The sequence below is a fragment of the Oncorhynchus nerka genome, linkage group LG27 (assembly GCF_034236695.1).
Source record: "Oncorhynchus nerka isolate Pitt River linkage group LG27, Oner_Uvic_2.0, whole genome shotgun sequence".
NCBI classification, from domain to species: Eukaryota; Metazoa; Chordata; class Actinopteri; order Salmoniformes; family Salmonidae; genus Oncorhynchus; species Oncorhynchus nerka.
The window spans coordinates 33,425,084-33,435,108 of record NC_088422.1 but is presented as its reverse complement, the minus strand read 5'-3'; the positions used below and the strand labels follow the sequence as shown (position 1 = coordinate 33,435,108).

General features: G+C 41.0%; 2 protein-coding genes across 9 annotated transcripts in view; both read left to right on the top strand.

Annotated features, from left to right (window-relative positions):
- The first annotated feature begins 1,895 nt into the window (after window positions 1-1,895).
- zcchc8 (zinc finger, CCHC domain containing 8) lies at window positions 1,896-7,331 on the top strand. The gene is made up of 14 exons (XM_065011574.1): window positions 1,896-2,090; window positions 2,821-2,861; window positions 2,936-3,010; window positions 3,117-3,222; window positions 3,321-3,395; window positions 3,513-3,616; window positions 3,901-3,966; window positions 4,041-4,101; window positions 4,233-4,366; window positions 4,516-4,658; window positions 4,794-4,909; window positions 5,018-5,104; window positions 5,193-5,298; window positions 5,501-7,331. The coding sequence occupies exons 1-14, from the start codon at window positions 1,923-1,925 to the stop codon at window positions 6,388-6,390; spliced, it is 2,172 nt and encodes a 723-aa protein (XP_064867646.1). The 5' UTR covers window positions 1,896-1,922; the 3' UTR covers window positions 6,391-7,331.
- A 686-nt stretch (window positions 7,332-8,017) lies between these two features.
- Window positions 8,018-10,025, top strand: part of LOC115111626 (CAP-Gly domain-containing linker protein 1-like) — a 51,207-nt gene continuing 49,199 nt past the window's right edge. For 3 of the 8 annotated variants that reach the window (XM_065011570.1, XM_029637882.2, XM_065011567.1), the window contains exon 1: window positions 8,022-8,377. The gene's annotated coding sequence lies outside the window, so the exon portion shown is untranslated. Of the gene's footprint in view, window positions 8,378-10,025 lie in introns of all 8 variants that reach the window. The other 5 variants (XM_065011572.1, XM_065011571.1, XM_065011568.1 and 2 more) reach the window with 5 other exon arrangements.

Here is a 10,025-nt window from a genome sequence, read left to right as displayed (position 1 = left end):
AGGGGCGTGAATAAGAAAAGCAGTCAGTATCTGGTGTGACTACCATTTGCCTCATGCAGCGCGACACATCTCCTTCGCATAGAGTTCATCAGACTGTTGATTCTGGCCTGTGGAATGTTGTCCCACTCCTCTTCAATGGCTGTGTGAAGTTGCTGGATATTGTCGGGAACTGGAACATGCTGTCTTACACGTCCATCCAGAGCATCCCAAACATGTGCAAGGGGTGACATATCTGGTGAGTATGCAGGCCATGGAAGAACTGGGACATTTTCAGCTTCCATTAATTGTGTAAAGATTCTTGCGACATGGGGCCATGCTTTATCATGCTGAAACATGAGGTGATGGCGGCGGATGAAGGACACGACAATGGGCCTCAGGATCTCGTCACGGTACTTCTGTGCATTCAAATTGCCATCGATACAATGAAATTGTGTTCGCTGTCCGTAGCTTATGATTGCCCATGACATCCTGCCTGGAACAGTTGAACTCGGATTCATCTGTGAAGAGCACACTCTTCTCCAGCGTGCCAGTGACCATTGAAGGTGAGCACCTGCCCAATGAAGTCGGTTATGACGCTGAACTGCAGTCAGGTCAAGACCCTGGTGAGGACGACAAGCACGCAGATGAGCTTCCCTGAGACGGTTTCTGACAGTTTGTTCAGAAGTTCTTCAGTTGTGCAAACCCACAGTTTCATCAACTCTCAGGGTGGCTGGTCTCACATTATCCCACAGGTGAAGAAGCCTAATGTGGAGGTCCTGGGCTGCCGTGGTTACACGTGGTCTGCGGTTGTGTGGCCTGTTGGATTTACTCCCAGATTCTCTAAACAACTTTGGTGGTGGCTAATCGTAGAGAAATGAACATTAAATTATCTGGCAACAGCTCTGGTGGACATTCCTGCAGTCAGCATGTCAATTGCACGCTCCCTCAAAACTTGAGACATCTGTGGCATTGTGTTGTGTGACAAAACTGCACATTTTAGAGTGGCCTTTTATTGTCCTCAGGTGCACCTGTGTAATGATCATGCTGTTTAATCAGCTTCTGGATATGCCACACCTTTCAGGTGGATGGATTATCTTGGCAAAGGAGAAATGCTCACTAACAGGGATGTGAACAAATTTGTGCACAATTTGAAAAAAAATAAGAATTTTGTGCATATGGAAAAGGTCTGGGATCTTTTATTTCAGCTGATGAAACATGGGACCAAAACTTTACATTTCTTTATATTTTAGTTCAGTTCAGTTAACACCTGTAAAATTGTTTCCTTTAGGGACGGGGGAGAAAACCCCAAAACACTGGAAATATTGGTATTGTGCAAAATGTCATCAGTTTGACCAGTTTTAAGGAAATGAAAAGCTGAGAAAACAATGAAACACGTTTCTGATGACTTCAGTTGGTCTTGGGTGCATATTGTATGTGGTTGAAATACTGTCTGCTTGCATAACAAGTGTCAACGATATGACAGACAGCATTCACCTTTTCTCAAGAGATGCTGAAAGAAAGATATCATATTTCTCCACTCATGTTCCCTAGACAAAATTAACATTTATTGTATCATTTTACTGCAGTTAATATTATATTACGCTACATGTGAAAATGTATAGGCCTACAGTCAGTGTCCATATTTCAGTTATTTTTCCATTTAACCCATATGAATTTAAATGAGGAATATTCTGTTTATTCATGGGTACAGGGATACTTGTAAGTAGGTTAACACAGGTGCATGTAAACAGTTTATCCAGAATACGACTTTAAGCGGGATATGAGCTACTATCCCTAAAACTGTGAGCATGTAAACGTGGTCACTATAACCAAATATCTGTTTTTATAGTGGCCCTTGAACATGTGGCATAAAACAACCAATCAACGCTCTTGCGTGATTAAGTGTTGACCTCTGAACTCTGGCCAGCAACAACAGAGTGAAGATGGCGGAGTTTGATTTTGGTGACTGTGAGCTCTTTGAACAATTGGAAGAGAGTATGCCTGTTGCTACTCACATTCGGTTCACTGAGGAGGGTGGAGAGGAAGGCTCTGAGCTCAGTGAAAGATTGGAGGAGTGTGAGGAGACAATCCGGAGTCTAATAGAAGAGAATATCCTTGTGTGAGAAGCTAGCGGGTGCTAGCTAGCCACCATGTCTGTGGCCTAACTTTAGCTAGCCAAACGAGACATTTATTTCACCGCTCAACCAGTCACTGGTTGGACGTGCCTCTTGACAGCATTTCATCTCACTAGCTTGCAAACTATTTTGTCATTGCAGCTAAAAAAAACATACTAGCTAGAACCCATGCAACAACAAAAATCGACGTTTTTACTACGACTTGCCAAATAGCTAGACAGAAGACTAGTATGCTAACTCCCTAGCCGATTAAACTCAACGATTTACGATGGATTTGAGCGGCAATTAGTGTGGGTGGACTGGAGCTCCGACATCACATAACTTAATTTTATCAAAAACTACAGATTTCAGGACCGCAAGAATAATATGCAATTACACATAACAAAACCTTAATTTTATGTGACATCTAACACATCGTTAATCGTGGAGTTGAGTTTAATCGGCTAGTAACTCCCAAGTCTGGTGGGGGGAATGATAACGTCAGCCTAAAACTGTTAAATTTAGTCACTCTCTTGAATAAACACTGCATATTTTATGTACAATGCTAGAAGTAGATTCACTTTCCATTCATCCAATTATAAATAGTTTGTGGTTAAAACTGAATAATCTTTTCCAAACAAACTAGCAGGTTGGTTGAACGTGCTTGATGTCTATGTTTTGATCAAAAATGCCTCAGTATTATTTTTCTTTAACCTATTGTCCACATCAAGAGTTGAAGAGAAAATTGAAAGTTTTGACAAGGCCAAGGTAAGTTATTAATGCGCTACTCACTACAGGCATAACCTGTGTGTAATGTCCTCATTCAAATATTTTTCTTCCAGTGGCATTAATGTTGAAAACATCAAGATTGATGGGCCTCTTCTACAGATCCTTTTCGCAAATAATAGCATCTCAAAGTAGGATTTCTTTTTTGGTTTCTTAGTCAATTTCTCCAATGATTTTGTAACTTTATTTCTATGTCTATGGGCGTTAACATGTGAACTGTTAATCTTCTTTTGCCAGGCAATGCCGTCAAGAAATTGAAGACTCCATCTGTAGTATTGTTCAGAAACATCAGCTGCATGGAGAAGTTGAAAAAGGAAATCCCTCCAGCAATGTCAACCCTCAGGTACATTTTTGGATTTGGAGATGGTCTTGCTCAAGTTTCAAAGAAGAAAATATGTTTTACATGGAAAATATTTCACATCTGTTGCCTTCCACATGCAGTCTTCAAGTTTCATTATGGAAGAAGATCAGAAGACCAAGACCTGTGGCATCAAAAAGATTAAGGAGGCCTTCAGTGTGGGTGTATTTTTTTATATTTTTATGACAATCTAGGTGTCTGTCCCCTGCATGTCTTGTGAAATGTACCATTTGCATTTGTTTGTCTGGATATATTTGTGTGTCTCTTTTTCACAGATGGTGGGAAGTGTCTTGTATTTCACCAGTTTCTGCGTGGACAAACTTGGGCAGCCCCTGCTTAATGATAACCCCCAGCAGACAGAAGGATGGGAGGTTCCAAAGTATCCTCAACACTGCTTGCTCTGCTCTCTGTGGACAGCCCTGTGTCCTTCAGTCACTTATTTTTTCTAAAACGACACATTTCAGTGTAGAATCCAGCTTTCATTGTTGGATAACATCAACTGAAAAGAAATCTCACTTTTTGAACCATTATCTTTTCTATCTTTCATTGTGTGTATTAATGCATGTGGTAGTCGGTATATGAGTAGAAAAGTGTGCTGTGTTTTGTTACGCACGTTGAAACTACAGTTGCATCATTTAATTGAGTTCCTTAATTGTTGCGAAGATATCAGCAGGTCTTCAGCCAGGTCATCGCCTTAGATGGACAGGAAGTACAGATGAAAGAGAAAAGGTATAGCAGAGATTTTGTTTTTTATGCAGGAAATATCTGTACATTTTATTGTTGCTTTTGTACCTATACTACAGACCTAAGCCTTGTTGTTTCAACTGTGGGTTGGATGGTCATCAACTGCGAGACTGTCCTCAGGTAAGTCTTGAATATCATTTGACTTTAATATGCATCTTATAACATGAAAGTTGTTTACTTACCATGGGCAGACAGAAGAGCTTAAAACCAGGTTTGACACGTGATCAACAGCTCTGTTCGTTTCCTCTTAGCCAAAGGACATGGCCAGAATCAATGAGAAGCGGAAGGAGTTTTCTCAGGGTAACCAGGGCCACCTGAGCAATCAGCGTTACCATGCTGAGGAACTGGAGGAGCGATTTGCCAGATACAAACCTGGAATCATGAGGCAAGGCACATTTGAAATGTCTGAAGGCACTGACACAAGAAGAAACTAATTTGTTTTCAGTTATTGCAAGGTCTAAGTGAAGTTGTAGAACTAGGGTTTTTGGTATCACAAATCTGTTACCCTTTGCTTGTGTTTCTGGCATTGATCAGTGAGGAGCTGATGTCTGCACTGGGAGTTGAAATGAACACTCTACCCCCTCACATCTACCGCATGAGGCAGTTAGGCTACCCACCTGGCTGGCTTAAGGAGGCAGAGATGGAGAACTCAGGTCTCACGCTATATGATGGGAAGGGTAAGATTTCACCCGGAGAGACCACAACCACTTTACTAAACACTTGCCTTGCAGTTTTAGTTGAATCACTGATCTTTCCTGATTCTTAATTCATATTGGGCTGCTATGTATTTAAACTGTGTTCACCCTTTATAGTGTCAAAAGATGGAGAACTAACAGAGGTCGGCCATGGACAAAGTATTTCCTATGATGTTTCCAAGCTAGTAGATTTCCCAGGCTTCAATATATCTGCACCACCTAGTGTGAAGGATGTAAGTCTTCTTGAAATGAGTTTGCTGGCCATCATTAGGGTACAAGCATACCGATCTTTGCCACCACTTGTAGACCTTTACAACCAACATTTTCCCCCTGACTTTTAGGACTACAGGCTATATGGCTCTATTCCAATACAGCATAACCATATGAAGCAGAATTTTGCTGACTATCTGTCCAACAATTTTCCAATGGTAACTACAATTATCCTATTCCACAATTTAATAAATTGTTTGTCCACTGTATGTGTGCACACTATAAATTAATATATTTTGCCAATAGCCTGGTGCCAACTGCAATAAGAGACTGCATGAATCCGAATCAACTCCCCAGCAGACGAAGAAAAGGAGATCTGATGCCAGGAGTTCAGATATGGATGTTGACTCAGGTAGCGGTGTTATTATTCCAGGTGTCTGAATACAATGTATAACCAATTACTCTATTGCAACCAGCAGATAATTCTGCTTTTCACTGTCATGACTGGGTGGTCGGTCTGTCTGTTTGCAGAAAACAAAAGTCACTTATGTTGTATGTGTGCAATGGCCTCCCTGCTCTAGCAGTGCATAACGCTTGTCAGTGTCTGTTTCCAGACCAGGATAGTACACCCCGCCGCCACCGGAGCTCAGACAGCTTCCAGTTCCAGCCCCCGCTGCCCCCTGACTCGCCATCCTTTGGTTCACCACCTCCCTTACCTCATGGTACACCACCAGCCACTCCCACTCCACCCCCTCTTCCTAAGGGAACACCTCCCCCCACACCCACTAATGGTTCACCGGCTCTACGGGGACGCACTGTGGGAGTGGGTGAGGAGTCTGTAGGTGGGGAGGAGGAAGAGCTGACACTGGAGGAGCTGGAGGAGCAGCAGAGGCTGATTATGGCTGCATTGGAAAATGCTGATACCACCACCAACAGTGACTCTGAGACACCAGCTGTTGGAACACCCCTCCCCAGCTCGCCCAGCGTCTCCACACCTGCCCAAGTCGACACTGAAACTGAAATGGAGGAAGGTGAGGATGAAGAAAAGGAGGGATCTGTGGAAGTTTCCAGCCACAACAGTGATGAGCAGATCAGTGTTGATCCATCTTCTAGCAAATGTCAGGATGATGTTGAAGATAAAGGCAAGGTGGTTGAAGATGAGAGCAGCTTGTTGAAAACACCAGTCCAAGAGGAGAGCCCTATGAGTCCTGAAGCTGCTGCAGATAGAGGCAATGTGCTTGCACAGAGGCCCAGCTTGCTGCAAACACCAGTCCAACAAGAGAGCCGTCAGCCAGACCCCTCAGATCAGGATAATGTCGAGGGAGATCTGTCTGACTCTGTGGGGAAGGTAACAGCCGTGCCTCACCGGAGTAGGTTCGCACATGGCATTATTCCCTTTGAGGACACGCCAGAATTCACAGAGGTTGCTGAGGCTACCGGGACATACCTTCGAATCCGAGACTTGCTGAAAGGTTCCCCTCGAAATATGGCGAAAAAAAAGTGAAAAGACTGGCTTGAATTAAAATCCAGGGATTCTTTTGCATAAACACTTATTTTTTAACAAATCTGTGGTTTTCATACACTTTTCTTTAAGTGTGCCACAAGTTGGAGCTGAACAGTTTGGTGACTTGTCATTCAAACGTATTTTTAATGGTTTATTTTTTTTTGTACCAAAATGAATGTATTTTATGCGTATGAGTTAGCTGTGGTCTATGAAGACGCAATGTTTTCATAGAATAGTTTTTCTTTAAGGAAACCTCATAAGCCAGTTTTGGCGTGTCTTTTTTGCCATTCACATAAAATCATTTTTGTAGCAATGACAACATCCATATTGCTCTTTTAGGTGTAAAGATAAGATTTTATAAAATGTTTTTTCCTCTTCTGTTTTTACCATCGATTGATCATTTTTCTATGACTCTTTGCAGTCTAGGCGCCTCTCCTCTTCTCATGGTTAAAGTAGCCTCCCATTGGCTACTCCTATCAAATAAGGACATATTCATCTCGATTTTTAAGTTAATTTGAAACTTGATTGGATTGTTGAGGTGATTTTTAACTGGATTATTTTAATTTAATTTTGACACAGGAAGTCGATGTCTTAATTCAGAATATCACTACCACAATATGGCTCTGCTTAATATCGCACGTTTATTTAAAAAAGTAACAACCATTGTACGTCTTTTCGTCAGCGTCATAGACTTGGTTCAGCATCTGGTTATTGCTACTACATAATGGCACTAGAGAGCAGCAAAACCTAATTTGACATTTTCAGGTAACCATATTAAATTTGACTAAGAGCAACTTGTCTAGAGGAGAAGAGTGTCAAAGGAGATCGGCCTACTTTTTACTTAGGGATCAATGGTTTGTTTTTGTTATTCTAAATTGGACTGTCATTGTAGTTTTGCCATTGAACGTCTGAATTAAACGTACACAGTATGTGGGAAGGCTGCTTGCAGTATGAATTTCTCATGTTTCTGTTTTTAAATAGTGTTCAAGATTATAAACCATTTGGAGGGCTGGTTTTTAAGGGTCGTGCCCTGATGGTGCTTGGTGGAGAATGGCCAAAATTAGATCTAGTAATGTACTGGTCTAAAGCGTTGTCACATTTCTTGACTGCCAGCCCTGCTCTAATATAGCCTTTATAGAAGCAATTATTGGTCTGTACCGTATCTGTTTGGATGGTGAAATTGTACAACTGTTCTCTCCAGTCAAACCATGTGATAAGTACGTTATTAGAAAAGGACCCAACTCTTACCAGAATTTGAACGGTAAAAGGAAGCAAGTTCCACACAGGGGTTCAAAATCAGTACAGGGAAACGAGCAACTGTATTTGGGTGATAACCGTTTGCCTATATGGATTTTTTTTTTTTAAATATTTGACAAATGGCATGCTCAAATGTTAATCCGAGCAAATGGTCCTAATTAAAAGTGTATAAATGATTTTTCGTTTTGACAGACGAGCAAATAATAATGCAAGTTTAGAATAATATATATATATATTTATATAGCAAATGGATCCTATAACCTATTGCGTGTTCGGATAACAATTCTGGTAACTTATTGTTCAATTTGTGGTCCAGTATTAGATACTTGTTTTTTTTACTGTCTAAAGGGGCGAGACCATTTTACGTCATTGCATCACTCAATCAGCACCTCGGTCGGACTCAAAACAGAAGGCTTCGGTTGGGGAGACAACTCAGCAGTGTCTGTGGGATTGTTTCTATCTAGCTTTTCGTCAAAGAAACGGTTCATACGAGAGTGCCACAGGTAAGGATTGGTGAAGAGACTTGCATCCGCTATCTCACGTTAGCGTCATGGTTAACCGGGCGGGCCCTCAGCCAGGTCAATGAGCCCACAACAACCCACGGAGGAAAAGGGAGTTGCTAAGCCCCATCTTAGCTCACGGCTACATCGTTTAGCCTACTGGAGGTAGAAGAAACCAAGCCAGCCACTACTACCTGGGCCTTCAAGGTTAGCTAGCTAGCTAACAACCGGTAACTAACCACATTTTCAGCATGTTTTGATTTGGAGATTATATGTTAACAGAAGACGTGATTTTAGATTTATTTTTTTACCGGAGATCATAATCGCTAGTTCAATACCGGTTGTCCGTCAGCGGTGACATTGCAGTACGATTCGGCGTTCGGACCTGTGATTCCGTCTAACAGTAGAACTAGCTAACGTTAACGTTAGTTTCCTTAGTGACGTCAATGGCAACCTATTGTCAGTGTGTTATGTTTGCTTGGCTTAGGAAAGCTAAAATAGTATGAAAACGTAGCAACTGGGTAGCTAACTTTTTCGGAACGCCGTGTATTTGTCAATTTTCTTCTCTAAACTTCACGATAGCCTTGCTGCGAGCAGAGACTGGAAAATGTGTCATTAGTTTAATCACTTTTCTCAAGTGGAATGATAACTTAGTATCGTATCTAGCAAGCTGAGTTGGCAGGCACAGGCCTGGCAGAGTATAGCTACTAATGTTAGCTAACTCGCTTGTGTAGTTTTTTTGCGAGACGATCTACTAGCAAGTGTTTCAATACATTTAGATTGTTAGCCCAATCGAGTTTTCTTGAAGTTCGCATCATAGCACTTTTCGAAGGTACTGTCAAACGATGTCCAGATGTGCCACCTCATCGACCTCCGAAAACAATACACTGGAATGGCAATGCGTCAGTGGGACTATGACACGTGGGAAATCTCCCAGGGAACCTTTCGAATGGACGATCATGAAGAACAACTCAAACTCAACGAACCATTTGTCTCTTGTCAAGCTTGCTTATTTATACCTTGCAAGCGAACTTCAAGGAAATGCTATTCGGTGGTGGAAAAAGTACCCAATGTCATACTTGAGTAAAAGTAAAGATACCTTAATAGAAAATTACTCAAGTGAAAGTCACCTAGTAAATTACTACTTGAGTAAGTCAAATTATTTGGTTTTGAATATACTTAAGTATCAAAAGTAAATTGCTCAAATATACTTAAGTATCAAAATAGAAAGTGAAAGTATAAATCCTTTCAATTCCTTACATTAAGCAAACCTGATGACATGATTTTTTAGTTTGGATTTATGGATAGCCAGGGTCACACCCAACACTCCTACATAATTTACAAACTAAGCATGAGAGGCAGTGGGGATGACCAGGGATGTTCTCTTGATACGAATTGGACCACTCCTGGCCTGCTAAGCAATCAAAATGAAACGAGTATTTTTGGATGTCAGTGGAATTGTATAGAGTAAAAAGTACATTATTTTCTTTAGGAATGTAGTGGAGTAAAATATTCTACCATGTTAGTGATTAAAATCACTTGATACTTTGTACCTAAACTCAGGTCAACATAATCTATTCTATGAATGAATGACATTTACATTTTTGTGTCAAATCGCCAGTTGGCGACCCATCCCTTACCTATGGGATTAATTGACACACAAATAAACATTAAATTGATTCACAGTGATAATTATTCCTGTGTTTTGGTCAGTGCACACTGCATAAAGAAATAAATACATAATAGTAGATTATGTTTATCTAAGCAATATTAGTAACTTTGTGTTTCAAGCTCTGAATGCTGATATATGAGACCATATACCACAGGTTTGACAAAACATTTCTATTTAGTGTTCTAATTACTTTGGTTAGCAATAAG